At 43.2% G+C, this 21838-nt stretch overlaps 1 protein-coding gene across 6 annotated transcripts in view; it reads left to right on the top strand.

The window, feature by feature from the left end:
* Positions 1 to 21838, top strand: part of COL4A5 (collagen type IV alpha 5 chain) — a 135069-nt gene that overhangs the window by 88189 nt on the left and 25042 nt on the right. For 4 of the 6 annotated variants that reach the window (XM_039488496.1, XM_039488495.1, XM_039488493.1 and 1 more), the window contains exons 29-38: positions 1045 to 1195; positions 5015 to 5128; positions 10402 to 10410; positions 11408 to 11575; positions 14794 to 14883; positions 15752 to 15901; positions 16697 to 16795; positions 18151 to 18240; positions 19042 to 19172; positions 21376 to 21502. In XM_039488496.1, coding sequence (XP_039344430.1) covers positions 1045 to 1195; positions 5015 to 5128; positions 10402 to 10410; positions 11408 to 11575; positions 14794 to 14883; positions 15752 to 15901; positions 16697 to 16795; positions 18151 to 18240; positions 19042 to 19172; positions 21376 to 21502 — 1129 coding nt within the window. The remainder of the gene's footprint in view (positions 1 to 1044; positions 1196 to 5014; positions 5129 to 10401; positions 10411 to 11407; positions 11576 to 14793; positions 14884 to 15751; positions 15902 to 16696; positions 16796 to 18150; positions 18241 to 19041; positions 19173 to 21375; positions 21503 to 21838) is intronic. The other 2 variants (XM_039488497.1, XM_039488494.1) reach the window with 1 other exon arrangement.

Here is a 21838-nt window from a genome sequence, read left to right as displayed (position 1 = left end):
GGTCTGCATCTGTAAGCAGCCCTCACCTCTCTCAAGTCAAAGGACCTATCAAGTCATTTATCTTTTCTTACTCAGTAGCTGCTGTCCCCAGTGCTGTGTGTCCAGCTGCATTGCCTTGCAGAGTCTGCTCTAACACCAACAGTGCAGAGTCTCCTGATGTGTAGGGCCAGAGTTGAATGTCATAGGGCAGACTCGGATAGGATGCTCTGTGTAGCATTAAATTGGTGATGGGGCGGGGATGGAATGGTCAACTTTACTGAAAATGTGTCCCTCCTTCTTACCCACCAGCGTTTGTCCCTACCCCTGGAATGGATGCAGCTGAAAAGTAGGGAGATACTTTCATTTAATCCCTTAAGGCTCTTCCAAATTTGAGTGAAGACACTAGCTAATCAACAAAAATGGTCCTTCATGAGCACAGCAGTTACTCTAGCATCTAGGGGCCGACAAAGTTGAATAGATTTGTTTCATGAGACTGCAGTCAGGGTGGCTACACTCCTAACCAAGGGCTTGTACAAGAAGGTTCCCCTGACCCTAAGAAAAGAACTTCGGGTATCATTCAGGCCATGTGTCCTGAGGGATGCCGTGTTTTACCCTTTCCCTTCCTGGACGCTTTATAGATGCAGTACTAGAGCTGTTCCTGTAGCCTCTAGGTGTGTTGTGAGCTGGCCCTCCACACTGTCCATGTCAGGTGGCCCTTCCCTCCTTATTGTGCACTCCATCCCAGAGGCTGGTCATGTTTGTATGGTGTTGGAGGATTGGAGTGTAACCCTCCAGGAGTATGTTCTGTTACTAGATAGGTGACATGGATTTTGCTGTAATATCAGAAAACCCCCTTTTCTGTCAGGTGACTAATGTTGCCTAATCTTTCCCAGAATTATTTGCCTGAGCTGTGTGGCTGTAAATATTTTGGGAGTCTTTTTTTTTTTAACCTCATGGCTTTTGGGGGGCTGGAGGGGAGGGAAGAATATTTTCCCCTTTGCTACTTTAAACGTTATCAGAAAGAGCTAACCTGTGAAACCCATTTCCTTTTTCCTTACATCATAGGGGGACCCTGGATTTGGTGTCCCGGGACCACCTGGGCCACCAGGGCCACCGGGTTTTAAAGGAGCTCAGGGACTGAAAGGTGATCCTGGCTTCCCAGGAAACCCTGGTTTGCCAGGGCGGCCAGGTTCAGATGGAATTCCTGGGCCAAAAGGTACAGAGAACCCTTCATTATCTTCTGTTGAACACTATATGACTCTTAATCACTGAAAATCAGCCTGTTATTGTGTGCCAGTTACTTAGGGCCAGATTTTTAAAAGTATTTAGGTGCCTAATTCCCATTGTAATTATTTCAGTGAGAGTTAGGCATTGGGGCTGGTTTTTCCAAAGTGCAAAGCCTCTTGGTATGCATATGGACTGTGCCTGTCTAAATGCACATGGCAAACTGAGGTTTGTGTCCCCAGGCCACAGGCAAACCGAAGTGCATGCACATTTTTGTATGTTTGAAAATCTGGCCTCTAGCTGATAGAGACAAATCCCAACTAATGAGGGTGCCATACTTTAAATGGATCCACTTTGTTACATTCTTGTTTCCCTTCCACAAGAGGCATTTAAAGTCAAATGGGAAACTACACAAAAATGAGGAGGCTAGTTAAATGGAAACTAAAAGGAACAGTCATGGGTTGAAATGCCTGAAAACGGTGTGGAGCTATTTCAAAATGCCAGACTGGAGGGTCAAACTAAATGTATATCCAAAGTTTAAAAAAAAAAAACAGTAGAAGGACCAAAACATGCCACATGGCTAAACAGCAGAGTAAAAGAGGTGATTAGTGGCAAAAATGCATCCTTTAAAAATTGGAAGTCAAATCCTAGTGAGGAAAATAGAAAGGAGCATAAACTCTGGCAAGTCAGCTGTAAAAGTATAAGTAGGCAGGTCAAGAAAGAATTTGAAGAGCAACTTGCTAAGGACACAAGAACTAACAGAGCAAAAAAAATTTAAGTAATCAGAAGCAGGAAGCCAGCCAAACAATCAGTGGGGCCACTGAACAGTCGAGGTGCTAAAGGAGCACTCAGAGACGACAAGGAGAAACAAAATGAATTCTTTGCATTGGTCTTCGCTGTAAAGGATATGGGGGAGAGCTCCACACCCAAGCAATTCTTTTTAGGAGAAAAATCTGAGGAACTCTCCCAGATTGAGGTGTCTGTAAAGGAGTTTTGGAACAAACTAATAAAATAAACAGTAATACGTCATCTGGACCTGAGGTATCCTTCCAAGAGTTCTGAAGGAAATTGCAGAACTACTAACTGTGATGTGTAATCTATTGCTTAAATCAGCTTGTGTGCCAGATGACTGGAGGGTAGCTAATGTAATGCTTATTGTTTAAAAAGGCTCTAGAGGCGATCCTAGCAATTAAAAGGCCGGTAAGCCTAATTTCAGTATCAGGCAATTTGGCTGAAACTATAGTATAGAACAGAATCATCAGACAGATAGATAAACATTATCTGCTGGGGAAGAGTCAACATGGTTTTTGTAAAGGGAAAATCACGTCTCACCAATCTATTTGAATTCTTTGAGTACATCAACAAGCATGTAGACGAGGGTGATCCAGTTGGTGTAGTGTGCTTGACCTTTCAGAAAGCCTTTGACAAAGTCCCTCACCAAAGACTTAAGAAAAGTAAGCAGTCATAGGATAAAAGCGAGGGTCCTCTCATGGATCAGTAACTGGTTAGAAGACAGGAAGCAAAGGATAGGAATAAATGGTCAGTTTTCACAATGGAGAGAGTTAGATAGTGGGGTCTCTCAAGGATCTGTGCTGTTCAGATCTGGATAAAGGGGTACACAGGAGGTGGCAAAATTTACACACAAATATAAAATTACTCAAGATAAGTCCAATGCTCACTGTGAATAGTTGCAAAGAGATCTCACAGAAGTAGGTGTCTGGGCAAGAAAATGACAGATGAAATTTATTGTTGATGAGGCAAAGTAATGCGTATTGGAAAAATAATCCCAATTATATATATATAAATGATGGGCACTAAATTAGCTGTTAGCACTCAAGAAAGAGATTGTAGAGTCATCATAGAATCATAGGACTGGAAGGAACCTCAAGAGGTCATCTAGTCCAGTCCCCTGCACTCATAGCAGGACTAAGTATTATCTATTCTACAACTTCCCTGACAGGTGTTTGTCTAACCGGCTCTTAAAATCTCCAATGATGGAGATTCCACAACCTCCTTTGGCAATTTGTTCCAGTGCTTAACCACTCTGACAGTTAGAAAGTTTTTCCTAATGTCCAATCTAAACAACCTTTGCTGCAATTTAAGCCCACTGCTTCTTGTCCTATCCTCAGAGGTTAAGGAGAATAATTTTTCTCCCTCTTCCTTGTAACAACATTTTATGTACTTGAAAACTATTATCATGTCCCCCTTAGTCTTCTCTTCTCCAGACTAAACAAACCCAATTTTTTCAATCTTCCCTCATAGGTCATGCTTTCTAGACCTTTAATCATTTTTGTTGCTCTTCTCTAGACTTTCTCCAATTTGTCCACATCCTTCCTGAAATGTGGCGCCCAGAATTGGACACGCTACTCCAGTTCAGCCTAATCAGCGTGGAGTAGAGCAGAAGAATTACTTCTTGTGTCTTGCTTACAATACTCCTGCTAATAGACCCCAGAATGATGCTTTTTTTTTTTTTGCAATAATGTTACACTGTTGACTTGTAGTTAGCTTGTGATCCACTATGATCCCCAGATCTTTTTCCACAGTACTCCTTCCTAAGCAGTCATTTCCCATTTTATATGTGTGCAACTGATTGTTCCTTCCTAACTGGAGTACTTTCCATTTGTCCTTGTTGAATTTCATTCTGTTTACTTCAGACCGTTTGTCCAGATCATTTTGAAATTTAACCCTATCCTACAAAGCATCCACTCAATGTGCAGTGACAGTTTAAAAAATGCTAACAATGTTAGGAACCGTTTAATAAAACGGAAAATATCATGATGTCACTTTATAAATCCATGGTACGCCCACACCTTCAATGCCGTGTGCATAAAAAAAAAGATATATTAGAATTGGAAAAGGCACCGAGAATGGCAATGAAAATGGTTAGGGGTATGGAACAGTTTCTGTGCAAGGAGAGATTAAAAAGACTGGCACTGTTGAGCTTAGAAAAGAGATAACAAAGAGCAGATAAGAGAGATGTCTATAAAATCATGAAAGCTATGGAGAAAGTGAATTGGGAAGTGTTATTTACCGCTTCTCATAGCACAAGAATAGGGGTCACCCAACAAAATTAATAGGCAGCAGGTTTAAAACAAACATAAGGAAGTACTTCATACAGTGCACAGTTAATCCTTGGAACTTGTTGCCGTGGGATGTTGTGAAGGCCAAAAGTATAACTGGGTTCAAAAAAGAATTCGATAAGTTCATGGAGGATAGGTCCATCACTGGCTATTAGCCAAGATGATCAAGAATGCAACCCCGTGCTTTGGGTGTCCCTAAACCTCCAACTGACAGAAGCTACAACTGGTTGACAGGGGATGGATCACTCAAAATTGCCCTGTTCTATTCATTTCCTCTGAAGCATCTGTCACTGGCCACTGTCAGAAACAGGATACTGAGCTAGATGGACCATTGATATGACCCAGGGCGGCCATTCTTTTGTGTTATATTTACCAATTTGATGCACTTTATTCTCACGAAAGCTACTTTAATTATTTATGAACGTCTGGCATTAGCAATTGTCTGCACTGTATTGCAATATATCTCTGGTTTGGTGTATAGCAAAGGTATTTGTGAACAGTTATGTAGACTAGTGTACTATGGCACAGTAACAAGTCTTTGGACCATCTTTCAAAAGTGGCCTTTGAAATTACATGCACAGTGGGTATTTGCACAGCTAACTTCCACTTGCATGTGTGCAGGGACCAAATGCCAGTGAACAATGTGTAGACACTTCATACATGACTTCTGAAAATGAATGTGAAAACCCTGAGATTCCTCACTGTTGAACTAAATTAGAATTTCCTTTAAGGTGACCCTGGACCAAGCGGACCACCGGGGTTAGCGGGACCCCCAGGGTTCCCGGGAATTGGTGGTCAAGGTCCACCGGGACAACCTGGCCCTCCAGGACCTATGGGCCCACCAGGTAAGAGTTGAGTGATTATAACTTTGGAGTTATTGCTGACATGTTGTCTGTCAGGGAGGCAGGCACACCAGTTCAGGGTGTGTACAAAAGTGCCAGTAAACAACAAATAGGAAGGGAGGGCTGGAGACTTCATGACTCTCAGTTTGGACAGGACCCTTTCCACAACATGGGCCAAGTTCTGCCTTTATATTCTGTCCTATGCAAACCCACAGAAGGCAAGGGGGGTTGCACTGTGATTGACAACTGGGAAAAATTTGGCCCGTCACGTTTGTTAATGCAGCCCAAGAAGCTCCTCTCCTTGGCAGAGGGGAGTGGCATGTTAATCTAGCATTTCTTGGTTACTGAGAGGGTAGACAATATGCCTTCATTGCTATGCTATCTTTAAAAAGACAAATTATGCGATGCTCAATTCTGGAGATACAGTGTGCAGTCAACTGGTAGTGAAGTCAGTGGGTGCTGTTGAGGGTGCTCTGTACCTCACAGGATCAGGCCCATAATGTTAAAGGAAATAGTTCTCTGAGAGCCAACATAATATTGAAAATATGGTACTTTTATGGACCTTAAGGTTACATTATTCTGCCAACCAAAATAATGTATTTGTTTCTCAAGTGTGCACAGACTGTGTACTGGAAATTATTTATTTCATGACCCTTAAGTGAAATAAATTGACCTATGTGATTAAGTATCAAGACCATCCTTAACGATTGAAGCAGTTTAACCAACTCGACACTTCATATTCAGTTGGCAAGACCTATTTTTAAATAACTTCAATTTTATTGCGAGCCAACATTTATAAATTTGACATTTTGTGCCTTGACCAGAAGCAAAACAAAAAAAAAAGACCCTATGTAACAATACTGTTCCTTACACTACTTCCATTTAAGTCCATAGGTAGACATTCAGGGCGTGATCCAGTGCCAACTGAAGTCAGTGGGAAATCTTTCCATTCGCTTCAATAGGCATTGAAGTATGGCCTAAATCAGCTGAAAAATGGCTTTGATCCTAGGTATTTCAGAGTGGTTGGTCCATTTCTGCATCAGGTAGAAAAAGAACACTGCAAGCGCTAGTAGTCTATTGTATGAACAAGAAACTACCAGAAAAAAGGGTCACGTACATTCACTTTATAGATTCACAACTGGAAAAAAACTTCATTAATTTTAATTCAGGTAATGATAGTTTGTGACTTCCAGGACAGCCATTTCCATCATGCTCTTCATTAAGCAAAGTTGGGAAGTTCTGGGCCTCCTTGTTGGGTTCAGGTTAAATTACCAAACTAGGAGTCTGCCCATAGTATTAGTGGGGAGCATGTCTCTAGCAAAGGGCGTTTTGGTAATCTTGTATTTAAAATTACTTAATTTTAATAAAAGGATTTCCTAGTTCCAACGCTATATATGGGAGGGAGGGGGAAGAAGGGGATTAAATTTCTGTTCACAAAGTATTTTATTTTTGAGAGAGGTTTTTCTACATTACTTTCACTGAATGGGATTTCCACTTCGCTAACCCTGTGACTGCAAACGCACAGCAATAGCCACAGTGAGAATGTGCTGTATGAACTAGAGAACAACTTTGTTAATGCTGAAATATACCTAGTCTTTGCTGTACACGTCTAGATACTGCTGCTGCATGACCACTATCCCACACTTCAGATTTGTTTTAGTGATAGCCACCCTATGTGAAGAGCCAAAATTTGGGCTGGCATTATAGATAGTGCATGGCAGAAAACCCATGGCCAGCAGAGGAGCAAGGGGCAGAGGCACCTGAGCATATACCTAGCTTTAAGTGTTTCAATAGTCCCACTGACTTTAAAGGGACTGCTCATATGCTTAAAGTCTGGCATATGCTTAAGCACCTTGCTCATGCAGGGAAGCTGATCTGCAGGTCCTCTGCCTGCAACCTGGTTTCAGTGCCCGGTGTTGGGGTTGGAAGTGATCTGAATGACCCGTGTATCACCTCCCTCACCCATCAGTGACCTCTGTGCATACCCCCATGTCCCAGACTATGCCTGGTTGTAGTAGGGGGTTTGTTAGAGACACAGAGCAGCTTTTTAAGTGTATGAACTGTGTGTCTTTGGATGTCCATTATACCTGTTTCCAGGTGCTAGGCAGAGTTTGACTCCATGTGGTTGCTGATTAGACCACAAAGCATTGCTTTTCCCAAGTAAAACAAATATACCTGTCTCAGTGGATCAGTATGGCTAATTTTTCATTGTAATCTGTATTGAAGATCACTGTGGCTACTAACAGCATGACAACATTGAAATGTAGTGCATGAAACCTAGTGCATGACTGAGGCTTTAAGTAAACCACCTACTTTAATCCTATAGGTCAGGGGTCGGCAACTTACAGCACATGTGCCAAAGGCGGCACGCGAGCCAATTTTTACTGCCACGCTGCTGCCAGCCGGCGTCCCGGCCACTGGCCCCGCTCAGCCCCCACCTGCCTGGGTGAACGGAATCCTAGGCCGGCAGTGGGCTGAGTGGGGCCGACGGCCAGGACCCTGGCTGGCAGGAGCCGGTGGCCGGAACTCCAGACCAGCAGCTGGCTGAGCCGCTCAGCCTGCCGCTGGTCTGGGGTTCCATCCGCCTGCTCCACTCAGCCAGCTACCGATGTAGGGTTCTGGCCACCAGCCCTTTGCCAGCCGGGGTCCCGGTCGCGCTCAGCCCACTGCCGGCCTGAATGGACAGAACCCCGGGCCGGCAGCGGGCTGAGTGGCTCAGCACACTGCCGGTCTGGAGTCCCTGCCACAGGCCCCGTTCAACCCGCTGCCAGTCTGGGGTTCTGTCAGGGCCCCCTGCAAATGTTACATTTATTTTGGCACGCGAAACCTTAAATTACTGGAGACTTGGCACGCTACTTCTCAACGGTTGCCGACCTTTGCTATAGGTGCTGCTGCTTGTCTGGTGCAGTGTGCATGTTGCCTCCCCCATCACTCATTCCTGTTTCCCACTGAATCAGAATAGACTCTACTCCTTTTTATTATAGTAGATTAACTTTCTTGGGATTCTGTTTTTCAGGGCAATTGGAACAATCTTAAGTATTTCTTTGCTCAGGTTTTCTTTTTTATGCACCACCATTTATTCAAACAGTTTGCAGTGTCTGTATATTTCGTTTTTACAAAACGAGCTGCTCGAGTGTTTATTCCGTAGCATATTCTACTACAATTCTGATCCAGTCAAACACATTTGAGAAGCAGAAGGGGGAAAAATGGGAATGTTATCACAGATTCAAAGACATGTTGACTTTACTCCATGTTCACCTATCAAGAAATATTGAAAGTATTTGTCCTCTTACCAGGTTATATACTACCTTCATAGTTTATTTTGTTTGCTGATGGAGTCCCCGTAGACATTGGAGCATGAGCCATACCTTCTGGGGCTTAGTTTTTCCCCTGTCAGGGGAACAATTCCACTCACCAAAGGAACCAAAAAGTAATTGAGCAATGCAAGCCGATAGGCACATTTTTCTTTGTGAGTTGAAGATGCCTAATTTACCTCTAGTCTGTAGAGCAGGGGTCTCAAACTCAGTTTACCTTAAGGCCAGTGCCAGTCTTCAAATCCTCCCAGTGGGCCAATAATGTCACTCATGCCACCCAGAACCCGCCCCCTCATATTCTGCCCCCCACCTGCCTATAGGGAGCTTGGGTAGGGGAGGGGGTCGGGTGCAGGCTCTGGGATGGAGTTTGGGTGCTGGGTGCAGGCTCTGGGCTGGGGCAGAAGGTGAGGGTGCAGGAGGAGTGGGTGGGGTTGCAGGCTCTGGGACGGGGTGCAGAGGGAGGGGGTGCAGGCTCTGGGAGGGAATTTGGGGGGGAGGGGTGCAGGAGGAGGGAGTGGGGTTGCAGGCTCTGGGATGGGGTGCAGAGGGAGAGGGTGCAGGCTCTGGGAGGGAGTTTGTGGGCAGGAGGGATGTGTGGGAAGGGGGTGTAGGCTCTGGGAGGGAGTTTGAGGGTGGGAGAATGTATGTGGGGACGGGGTCGGGGTACAGGCTCTGGGAGGGGGTTAAGTGGTGTGACCCTTACCTGGGGCTCCAAGGAGGGGTAGGCCGGGGGGCCTCCGTGCGCAGCTGCCCCCAGGCACCGCCCCCGCATCTTCCCATTGGCTGCAGGGGCATTCGGGGCGGGGGCAGTGCGTGGAGGCACAGTCCTGCCCCAGGGCCGCAGGGAGGGGCCGGCAGACACATGGAGTGAACGCGCAAGAAGCTGCTCAGCTCCGCTGCACTGCCGGTGATGGGCGGGGGCTCGGGCCATTTTAAATCGCCCGGGGCTGGCAGGCGGGGCCAAGGGAGAGACCTCCAAATTGCTGGACCCCCACGAGCCACATTGGGGAGGTTCTTGGGCCGCAGCTGGCCCGTGGGCTGGAGCTTTGAGACCCCTGCTGTAGAGTGAGAGTCTCTAAATCACTCTTGAATCTTTGTTCCTACAGTGGCAGCGCAAAGCACTGTCTGCTGCAGCATTGGGCTGTCTTACACTACTTATTCTTTATTGTTCCTGACACTGAATGTGTCAAAATAATCTCCATAAGAGAGGTTACAGACGGGGCTCCTAACTAGTGCATTGTATTGTCTTCAAACAAACTTGAGACAATGGGGAAAATATTATTTTGTATACTATAATACACATCAGAAAAATAATTCATGTAGCACCACATCTTACTAAGCTCTCCAGGAGCTTTATAAAGAGCCATCAATATAGTAACAGTCTGCAACAGCAATAGGCAGCTAAGCATTCCCAATAAGGGATTCAGTTTTTCTTCATAAAGTGGAAGCATCTTTGACAAATCCCTTTTGGAGGGATCTCCAGACAGATGGTGCTGAACAGCAAAATATCAACCACCCACTAGGGCGCACACAAGCCAGCATCGAATGGCTGTGTTGGTGCAGGCAGTGTAAAAAGATGGCTTGAGAGGAGACCTTGGACCATTTCCAAAAGCTTGCTAGGTTAGGAGACAGGAACACAGTCCAACATTTTGTTTTGTTTTTTGAAAGATTGCACTGTAGTATTTAAAAAACTTTCAGTTAGGTACTTCTCTCTGTGTAGAATGGTGGCTGCTGTTGAAAAATGCCTATAATTAAATTTACTTACAAACCAGTTTCTTGTAGCTGTAATAGTGTTGTATCCTTTGTAGTTAGATCTATGCTCAGTAACTTTAGTATAGATTTTGTTCTAATCTTTATGTGCTTAATTTTGTTTCCTAACCTAATGACTCTCTTGCAACTCATTACTTTTCCCTGTGCCTCAACTTCCTGATGAATGCTAACTCGCTGGGTTTTGAACCTCAGGTCCACCAGGTACTGTGATTTCTTCACCAAAGCCGCCTTCTTGTTGTCTTAATTTAAGATTATTAGTTTATTTAAATACATTTCAAGAGTGAAAGTCACCACTTAACTCAACAGGTGCAATCCCATTGAAGGGAGCAGAGCTGTGCCTCCCTACTATGACTGGTGCCTTTGGCTCAGTCTCACTAATATTAAGCAATGTTGCTTTTGTTTTTTAAACAGTTCCTATTGAGGCACATTTTTAATTTAGACAAACCTAATGAAACACAGAACTTGGCTGTCCTTTGAAAATAAATGCCCATTTGAGGTTATCTTGTAACCTAATAGTGTGGGCCTCCCTGATGCAATTCAACTGGGATTTCATTTAACTTGAAGCCAGGATTTCGCATTTGTGCTGTATATAGGAATTATTAGGCTGAATCGTGAAATACAAACAAGACTTTGTTAAAATAAGTAGTCACCCTGATATTAAAAAGAGCACTTAATTTTTTTTTCTGTAGCATTTACACATTTTATTGATCAAGTTGTGGGAAATTTAATCTTCTGCACAGTTAATTTGTGAGAAGACTACAGTCTTTAACTCCTTCTTTAGTCATACAATTGAATAAACACCATAAACAAAATACGGGGTCACCAAGGGTTATATGTACTGGGCTGCTGACAAACTTTTAGCATCGCCTTCTGAAAAATGTTGACTTTAATTAGCTAGTTTTGCAGCAGAGCAGTTGGACCCCAATCCTGCAAGCTCATATGTATGTGACCCCTGAGCCTGCACAGAGCCCCACTGAGATGAATTAAGTCTACCTGCTTGGATCCCATTGCAGGATCAGGGCTTTGGAAGTCAAAACATTTATCCATTGTGGGGGTTTGATCAAGGTATTATGGCAGTGTGCTGCCAGTAAAGAGCAGCTGTTCCACCATTACTGCCACACCCACCCCCACACCCACACCCCTACCTCTCAACCATGCCCGATTTCTTGCTAAAGGATGGTGTGTTAATAATATCTAGGATTACAAGGAGTTCCAGGTGAGAAAGGAGATCCTGGCCCTCCTGGATTCGACATCCCTGGTCCACCTGGTGACAGAGGCAGGCCAGGATTTCCAGGAACACCAGGTCTCATTGGACCTCCAGGTTCACCAGGACCACCAGGACGAGATGGAATATCAGGATTTCCAGGTAAGTTCAAACATGCCAGAAGAGCATTGTTACGTGTAGGCATATACAGAGGGCTGTAGTCACATGTGTGTTTTCCACGGTTTGGGCATGCTATCAGTGAGAATGACAGTGAGAAATGTCATTGAACTTGGGCTTGCTTACTTTACCTTGCTGACGACTGAAAGGCAGTTTATCCATGGGCACCCATGAGAGCCTTCATTGCAATAAATCTGAATTAGGGACAAACCCGTGTCTCTAATGTTGGATGCACATTTCAGAGTCCCCTAGGAATTTTGGAGGGAGATTGGATCCGTGGCTATTTTGGTGAGGGACCCTCTCTCTAATTGTAATATCCATTGTCTATCCATCCCCTCCCAGTGCAGGGCTTTGCAGCAATCACTGTGTATTACAGTCTAAGCATTATAGCACTAATAGCACTCGGGCCTAACTCTACTCCTATTAAAGTCAGTGCTAAAACTCCCGTTCACTTCGGTGTCAGCAGGTAAGCAAATGCTGAGCACTTTTGCAAGTCCCACCCTAAAACCATGTGTATCACCTTTCTTTATATTGTAATGTTATAGAGATGTTTAAATCTGCTTTGAGGTCATAGTTTGAGTGTGAAGTTTGGTAGGTAGGTAGGTATGCATCATTATTAAAGGGATTAAAGATTATTTAGGTAATTTAATTGTACTCACGTTGGCAAGGCCTGATGAAATTCACTCTAGAATACTGAAGTAACTAGCTGAAACAATCTCGGAACTATGAACTTGTGAAGGATGGGTAAGGCCCTAGAGGAGTGGAGACGAGCAAACGTAGTACCTGCAGCTGGCCCACATGATCGCAGCACCACTCAGGTTTGGCACATCTGCCCCTCCATCTCGGTCTATGGAGGGGCAGACTCGCCAAACCTGAGTGGCGCTGTGATCATGTGGGCCAGGTCTCCATGCTGAAGCTGGGAGCCGGGTCCAGCCAGGAGCTGCTGTGCAGTGAATGTAATATGTGTTCGTTCCCCAACCCACGCACATTCTCCCCTCTTTCCATCCCACATGGTGGTTTTCCTGTACCTCTGCTGTGAAATTAATTAAAAATTACCGCAATAAAATCATAGCCCTAGTAGTAATAGCTTACGTGGATTGGTCAAGAACAAATCATGCCAAACCAACCAAATTTCCTCCTTTGACAGGGTTACTTGCCTGGTGGATATGGGGGAAGCAGTAGATGTGATAGCTTTATTTTAGTAAGGCTTTTGACATAGGCTATAAGCAAACTGGCAAAATGTGGTCTAAATGAAATTACTATAAGGAGGGTACATAACTGGTTGAAAGATCTTAGTGAGGGTAATTATCTATGGTTTGCTTTTGAACTGGGAGAGCATAGCTAGTGGGGTCCTGCAAGGGCCTGTCCTGTGTCTGGTACTATTCAACATTTTCATTGATGACTTGGATAATGGAGTGTAGGACATGCTTATAAAATTTGCAGATGACACCAAGCTGGAAGGGGTTGCAAGCACTTTGGAGAACAGGATTAGAATTCAAAATGACCTTGACAAATTGGATAAATGGTCTGAAATCAACAAGATGGAATTCAGTAAAGATAAGTGCAAAGTACTACACTTAGGAAGGAAACATCAAATGCACAAATACAAAATATGGAATAACTGACTAGGCAATAGTACTGCTAAAAAGGATCTGGTGGTTATTATAATGGGTCACAAATTGAATATAAGTCAACAATGTGACTCTGCACAGCTGCGTGCTGCTCCAGCCCCTGCTCCGGCTCTTCCCCAGGGCCCCTGCCCTGCTCCGCCCCCACCCCAGCCCCGCCTCTTCCCGCCCCTGCAGCAGGGCCGGGGCACTGCACTCACTGGCAGCGGGAGTGCGGCGACCCGGCCCCAGCTGTGCTGCTGGTGAGTGCTGGGGGGTAGTTCCCCCTCCTGCCCCCCAAGCCAGACCTGCCCCCGATGGAGTCCTGAGGCCAGCCCCACTCCTCCCGCAGAGGTCTGCCCCCTTTCCTCCCTCCCCAGTGGAGCCTCTATGCAGTGGTGGGGCTGCATAGAGGCTCAGAATAGCTAGGGACGGCCCTGGATATGGGAGGTAATTGTTTTGCTCTACTAGGCACTGGTGAGGCGTCTGCAGGAGTATTGTGTCCAGTTTTGGATGCCACATTTTAGAAAAGATGTAGAGAAACTGGAGAGAGCCTAGAGGAGAGCAGTAAAAATTATAAAAGATTTAGAAAATCTGACCTCTGAGGAAAGATTTTAAAAAAAAAAAAGCGTATGTTTAGTCTGGAGAAAAGAGGAATGAAATAGAATCTAATAACACTCTTCAAATATGGTAAGGGCTGTTGTAAAGAGGACATTGATCAATTGTTCTCCATGTCCACTAGGACAAGAAGTAGTGGACTTCAATCTGCAGCAAGGGAGATTTGGGTTAGATATAAGGGGAAATGTTCTAACTATATAAGCGTAGCTAAATTCTGGAACAGGCTTCCAAGGGAGCATCCCTGTCCCTGGAGGTTTTTAAGAACAGTTTGGACAAGCACCTGGTAGGCATGGTCTCTAGGTGTGCTTGGTCCTGCCTCAACCTAGGAGGCTGAACTTGATAACTTCTCTATGATTTTTCAGTATTTCTGTTTTACTGCAAAAGGATCTGACTCCACACAATGAAAGCCATTATATTCCAAGAAATAGACTGTTTGATTCTCTCCAGTTGTGCCTGCGTATTTATAATTACCTCTATGACTTTCAGTAAATAATGGCGTCAAGTATCAGAGGGGTAGCTGTGTTAGTCTGGATCTGTAAAAGCAGCTGCTTTGCTGTTTTTAGTAAATAACGGTTTAAATTTAAAATAAATAACTCTCCTTCATGAAATATTTTATACAGGAACCGCATTTATATGGCTTATAAGAAACAAGCACACACCGCTCTCTGCAAGAATTAATAATGGAAAAGCCCACGCCACATTCAAATATAAATTATTCTAGGAAGTTATTTTTCTATATGAGGCTGATTCTTAGAAGGGCTAAGCACTGTAACACTCATTGAAAGCACTGGGATTTACATGGACTCAGCCTCTCACTGGATCTGGCCATTTATGTTTTAGGTATAAAATGAGAATTACTCAAGTTTAGCTGACTTTGATGTACAGGTTAATACCATAGGAATGAAGATAGGTGAAAGTGAAGTACTGATTGCTTTGGGGTTTTTGTTCAGAATGACACTGGTGGTTCAATGCATCTAGGTGCCAAAGGTGAGATGGGTGTGATAGGAGCGCCGGGTCCACAAGGTCCTACTGGAACTCCTGGCAGAGATGGCCTTCCTGGTCCTAAAGGTAACATTTGTCTGACTATTTTCAGTGCAGAGAATTTAACACTGCTTATCCTTCAAAGATGTTGGGACCAGCGTCTGATGTAGTCTTGGCTTTGGTGGGGAATTTCATCGCGTGGGTTGGGTTATCTTTCTGACTTTGGTGTTCACAGGTACTTTGTTTAAAGCAGTAGTAAGCTATCCATGTGACATGTTGGAAGGGGCATTCTGAGGCTTTAGCCGTTTCATCTTTGAGATCCTTGGATTGAAGATATTAAAGAAATCCAAATGATGCTAAAGATAATACTTGGTAAAGTCTGCTTTAGACCGTGTAAAAGATGGACTGATGGCTTTGCGTCGTCAGGCTTTCCAGGGTTGGCTTTAAGCAGCATGGATGAAATTCACTCCCGCCACATAAAGCCCATATAATCTGGCTGTATGCAGGTGAATTTTGTGAGTTTGGTAGGTAAAATCCACCAATCTTCCTCTGCACCAGGCGGCCAGCAGACTCTCAAACACTGTTCCTGCTTTGAGATCTATTGATTGAAAGCGCTATGTAACAGCCTGATAGAAGTGGTATTATTACTTTTATTTATTAATGTCGAGTGTGCAATGTGTTGGGGCTTCCGGATCATTGCTTTGTTATACAGCTGTCTGTTCCCTCTGTGCTGGTCTATTCAAGGCATATAGTCCTTTTCCATATGTAGGCACCCTTATGCAACCATTCCATGTATGGCCCCTCACTCAGCCCCTTGCGTGGCTTACGGTGGGAGCTCACCACCCACTGGGTGAATTTCATTACTTGTGAATAGAGCAGAGTGTGATAGAAACATAATTGATGTTAGCCCACCCTATGGATTACACTTTCCTTTTGCTGTCTGTACATGCTGTAGGCAGTGATGGTTTACCAGGTCAGCCAGGACCTACTGGACTGGCAGGGCAGAAAGGCGTGAAAGGTGAAACAGGCCTGCCAGGTCCCCCTGGACAAGTTGATCCAAGCAAGCTGGGATCAAAAGGAGAGAAAGGCGAGCCAGGCATTCCAGGTGAGGAATTTCATACATGGGCTTGTTTCCTACAGGTGATGGCGAACCGAGATGGATTCAGTTATAATCAGTTAGTCCTTCTCTGCAAGGAAAACTTAAACTGGATGGGGTTAGGGTTCTCTCTTCTTTTTCTTCTCTTGAAGAGAAGGTTTAAAGTGACCATTTGAGTGTAACTGAGTTGCTCCATATAGTCGGTTGCAGTGTCCTTACTAGTGAACTCTTATTATTGTGTAACATTTGTATCAGAGAAGCATCCTAATGCCCTGGCCAGGATTTGGGGCTTCATTGTGGTAGGTGCTCTGCATCCCTGCCTTGAAGTGCTTGCAGTCCAAGCATAACGTCAAAACCACTTGCAAAAGTAGCCCATATGCAGATACACAGGTTAGAATAAATATGTAGGCTGAGCCTATCCCATCCTATTCATGTGAGTAACCAGTGCATCAAAATGATCTATTATTGCATTCTATTAACAAAACTAATCTACTATTCTAGGACCCAAGGCAGACCTAGGGCTTCCTGTCAGATGGCTGTGAAGTGTATTGTCAGTGGCTGATGTCAGGAAGCTTGTATTGCCTCTGTCTACACTGTTGTTTCTGTTCTGTAGATATTCATCTAGGGTCTTCCATGAACACTGACTTGTGTTCAGTGGTACTGCATCTCAGGTTAGCTTATATGGAGATTTTCACCTGATGAGAGAGAATCCTTACTTGGCATTTTATTCATATATGAGAAAAATTTCTCCTTTGATATAAAAATAAAAAAATCAGTAATTAAGTTTGTCTTTTTCCTTTAAAGGTATTCCTGGAGTATCAGGCCAGAAAGGTTATCAAGGTCTCCAAGGTGACCCAGGGCCACCTGGATTCAATGGGCAACCAGGTGCACCAGGATTGCCAGGTAAGGTAGAAAACCCTGCCCATGTACAGCCTTTGTAATGAATGTTTTGGATTGTAAAAATGCACATGCAGTTGGTTTTGTGGCAGCAAAATATGGTTTAAACCATATTTAGGGAACCTTCAATCCACTGCATCATGGTGTATGCATAAGAGGTCTAGTCAGGCGTCTGGTGAGTCCACTTATCACTGACAAGCCCAATTCAGGAGCGACACAGCTTGTTATAAATTTCACAGATCCATGTATTGTCTCTATGGGAGTCCAAGATTACAGCATGCTGCTTTCTTCTTTCTCACTTTGCTTCCATCATCTGAATCAAAGCCACTTCGTGCTGGGCTGCACCCGGTGCCAGGTATTCCCTCCAGATTCAACTGGATTCTGCACTCTCCTCCCAGCTTTCTTCATTGATGTTGAATGACTTCATGTCATTTTTACTCACATCGTAGTACCACCATAAAGGGCAACCTCACTTTCTAGATCTAAATATCTGCAGACTTTGAGGAACTTGGGATCCCTATCCAAATTGTGGATTTATTACTCCTAGTAAAATACTAGACGTACCGGAATGCGATTTTTGAGCTGTTGATCTGGTTGAAGTTTGGGATTGCCATTGGGGTAGCTGGAAACGAGCTTGCTGCTTAGAACAACCTGATTGGAGGAGTTGTAAGTAGCCTTGACTGACCTAGTCAACATATCCCTACATCATTAGTCCTTACCTCTACAGTTAGCAACAGACCAAACAGAAGTATTGGGAAGGCTAGCTGGAAATCATATTTATGCTTTTAGCTACCGCATGGATCAAAAATCTTACTTCAAGGTATTTATTCTGCTGCATCTGAAGCCTCTACATTTTTGTTCAGCATTTCTCTACCAGCATTGCCTGGTTGCAAGTCTTGCTCTAGGTGTCATATTGGAATTTATGCAATCTTTCAGACAGCCAGGACCCACACCAGTTCAGGCTTTATCAGTCGAATCCATGTGCTTAAACTCCACCTGGAAACTAAAGAACAACCATTGCAGATTAAGGAGCCACCAGGAGAATGTGCTCTTTGTGTGAAGCACTGCTTAAGAAACTGGCAGCCACATTCTGTGCTAGTTGGTTTCAGATGGTTCCCAAGTTGTAGCTGTATGTGCAATCCATTTTTACTCAAGGAGGAAAGGCATAGCTAACTACATCAAGGTCTGCAGCTGAAAGAAAAGTTTTAAATCTTCAGTGCAGATTGGGAAAAAGGGTATCTCAAGGCAGCTGGGCACCCAAAGAAACCCCAAATTAGAAGATGGCCATATTCATGTGAGTAATCACTGTATCAAAATGATTTGTCATTGCCATTTATTAACTAAAGTAACCTACTTTCTAGGCCCCAAGGGAGAGCCAGGGCTTCCTGGGCAGTCAGGACTAGCAGGACCTCCAGGACAAAAAGGTGCCATGGGAGAGACGGGGCTTCCAGGTTAGTTACTAAAAGGCATTGATCCGGTCAGTATGTTTCATCTCTGCAGAACAGAGGCAGATTTGCATGTGTAATGTGTATATGAATGTAAATATATGTAAAGTAGTATGCATATACTTACGTGAAAAGTACAGAAAGAATATATGGTATATGCTTTGGTATAGAAAATTCAGACTTGTATAATAGAATATTTAACAAAGTACATTCATTTTAAAGCACTACAGATACAAAGCTAGAAGGGTGCATTTCTGTTGTAGCTTTCATGTGTAGTTCATCTGAGACCACAAGTCTGTCTAAGAATCTTATTACAATTTTTATTGGGCCTGGTCTCTCATTTTTCAGATTCCACCCAACAAAACAGTTTAGAAATTAAAAGGGCTCTGTGGACTAGCCCATCAGAAGGAAAATAAGATGGGTTATTTATTCAAAAGGAAATAGATATAGTAATTCAGTTACTTTGGAAGAAGTGTTGGGACATCACCACCAATATTTTGGGGGTTATAGTAGTAATTGGTTGGTATTTACTATCAAGGGCCTCTTGGTTTTGTCAGAGTTTAAAAATATACACACACAGGCAATATTTATATCCTTGTGCATTCTGTAAAATTCCTCCCCCTTGTATGAGAAATATGCTGAAGCCCTGTGAGATTTTAGCTGTTTGTTTGTTTTTGTTTATTTTTGGTTAAAACAATAAGTCTCATCAGTCATTCAACTCTTCATTAGTCTTTCCTGGTCAGTTTACAATTTGACTGACTGCTCTGAAGCTGCTGCAAAACCGTTATTTTTTGATATTTTGGACAGGTGTCCCAGGTATTAAAGGCTCTCAAGGCACAGCAGGACGTCCTGGCCAGCCTGGCCCTCCAGGATTTCCAGGATTAAAGGGAGAGAAAGGCAACCCAGGTCTTTCAGATATTGGAATCCCTGGCCCTAAGGTATATTTCAAAATCCTTCCCTAGAAGGTGCTGTGGGTGAATGATATTTCTGTGTTAAAGGGCATTAATTTTTTATGTGAAGAAAAAGACACACTGAGATTCAGTGTTTTTAAGATTAAAATAAAGATCCATTTTAAAGGAAAAACAGGTTTTTTGAAAATCTTTATACAACTCACTTCCCCTGCAGCCAAAGGTAGCACTGGCTTTCCTCATAAAAGTCTTTGTTTATCAAGAATTGTTTAACAGAGGGCCATCTACCAAGTGAAGCATCTGTGATGTCCATTTCCATTGGTAGAGAGTAATATTTTAAAGAAACTAGAACAGCTGTAGAAACCCCTGTCTGTGTTGTTGTTTGCATTTGGCAGAAAGTTGCATATGAGACTATCCTAGTTATGGCTCACTTAAGATTCATTATAGGTTGTCATTATGTCACCGTTATAATTTGTGACATAATGACAACCTATAGAGGGTAGTAGAATGAACTGCTCCATTCCAATCTCAAGCAGCCACAATTAATTCTTGAAAAATGGTGACTACAATATGCAGAGGTGCCATTTAGAGAGACATCCACAGGGAAGAGGCAACTAAAAGGTCACAGTTGCTGCTGCCAAAAACTAAAGCTTGAAAAAAGATACCGGTGGCCAGATTTTCAAACATTCGCTACATAAGTGACAGAACTTTATATATAAAAAAAAAGTAAGCTCCTGGCAGCTGTCACTGGAGCCTTATGACTAATCTTGAGACACAATCTGTTTAGCAAAAGCAATACTTAGATAAAATATCGCACACTTCTGTATTTTTCTTCCTTCTCCAATATCCAAGATAACTGCATGGCAACAGAATCTTGGCTTCTTAAAAGATTCTGTTGCTTCTTTTCCACCTGACACCATAATCCTGTTTGACCTCACAATTGTTGCTGTGAAAATGATTTTGATGTTTTAGGGAATTATAGAGTGACAAGGTGGGTGAGGTAATATCTTTTATTGGATCAACCTTTCCATTGGTGAGAGAGACAACCTTTCGAGCTTACACAGAGCTCTTCCTCAGGTCTGGGAAATGCTTGGGGAATTATGGCACTTGGGCAAAGAATAAGAACAAGAAGCAGAAGTATGTGTGAACTTGTTGCAACTGCAGTGATAAAATAACTAGTAGGCATAGAACTAATAGAAATATCTCATTAACCTAGCAAGGTATCTGATTGGAATGTTACAACTAAGGGTGGGGGGGATTTATTTTTGGTGTAACGATTGGTAACCAGGATAAACGTGGCCAGAGATCTCCTACCTGGACTTGTCTTGTTGCCAATGATCCCATAAATGTTTATTTGAAACTTAGAATGAAACTTAGTTCATCTCTTACTTTTAAAAGCATGAGTTGATCGTATTCCACTCCTTAAACCTGTGCTTATACCATAGGAGCAGATTTGAATGGTTTCTAGCTCCAATTTGAGGAATATAAAGTGTTTGCTTAAAATATATTGGTAGCTCAATAACACCTACTAGGAAGATTTGACACTTTATTTATAACTGAGACTTTTGAGCCACGTGTGGGATTTGAATGCCCAATTCCTATTTTCATGACATCTAGCAAAGCCTAATGGCTGAACAGAAATCTGGAGTTAGTGGAGAGCACTGGAACGCAATGGGGTGTACAGGCGTGAATCTGTTTGTATAAAAAATGTAACAATCTCAACCTTTACTACTGGTGATGATGCATGAGTGTTTTACTTTCAGAGTTGAGGTTCCAGGGCTGACAAGTTAGACAAATACTCTGTGCTTGTAAATTGAACAGGTTTTACATGGCATTATTGAGATGCAATACACCTGGGCTCCCACAATGCCATTTTTACAGTGGTATGTTTAAAATTGCTTAAAAAAATATCTCCATGTAGAGCTAAAAGAAAATAACCCCTCCAACTTTTCACAATGCCAAAGAACAATCTTTGGGGAAAGGCTCTGGGGAACACTAAACAAACAAATTGCAGCGGCCACCATTAAAATCTTTACAGTTGCCATTTTCAGGTAATAAACATTACTGAGGCAGTTCCAGCACTAAGCATTGGTTAACATCAAATTAGGCAAAAAGAAAAACTGTGAAGATTTTAATGACATTCATTGGTGTCTGATGTCAAGAATAGGAACATACAAAAAGAATTAAATGAAATGAAAATGAATGGATCTCATCTTTGCCTAATATTTTCCAGGGTGACACTGGTTTCCCTGGATACCCAGGTAACCCTGGCAGCAAAGGTACACCTGGAAATCCTGGTTTGGCTGGATTACCAGGTAATCCAGGTGCAAAAGGAGAAGCAGGCCTTCCTGGATTCCCAGGTAATTTTACTTGGAATTTTTATTGGAATTTCCTGTCTTTCGCTCATGCTCTCATGTTTTGGCTTCTGTCTCCAGATAACTTGAATGGTGGCAGGCTGTAATTGCTTGGGGTTCGTACCGTGGAGCCAGTTCATATAATGCTACTGGAATCATCCCTGCAAAGAGATAGAGACGCATCGTTTTAAACTTCCTTCTAAAATCAATGTCAATTCATTTGTAGTGTGGGGACCAGAACACATGAACATTTGTGAAAGCCAATACTACAGCTTGCAATGGTCAGATTACTAACTCCTCTGACACACAAAATAGCTGAGTTTGGCCATACTTTTTCCCTTG

The sequence above is a fragment of the Mauremys reevesii genome, linkage group 9, assembly GCF_016161935.1.
Source record: "Mauremys reevesii isolate NIE-2019 linkage group 9, ASM1616193v1, whole genome shotgun sequence".
NCBI lineage: Eukaryota > Metazoa > Chordata > Testudines > Geoemydidae > Mauremys > Mauremys reevesii.
Note: the sequence above shows the minus strand (reverse complement) of the source record. Positions and strands in the feature narration are given on the sequence as shown.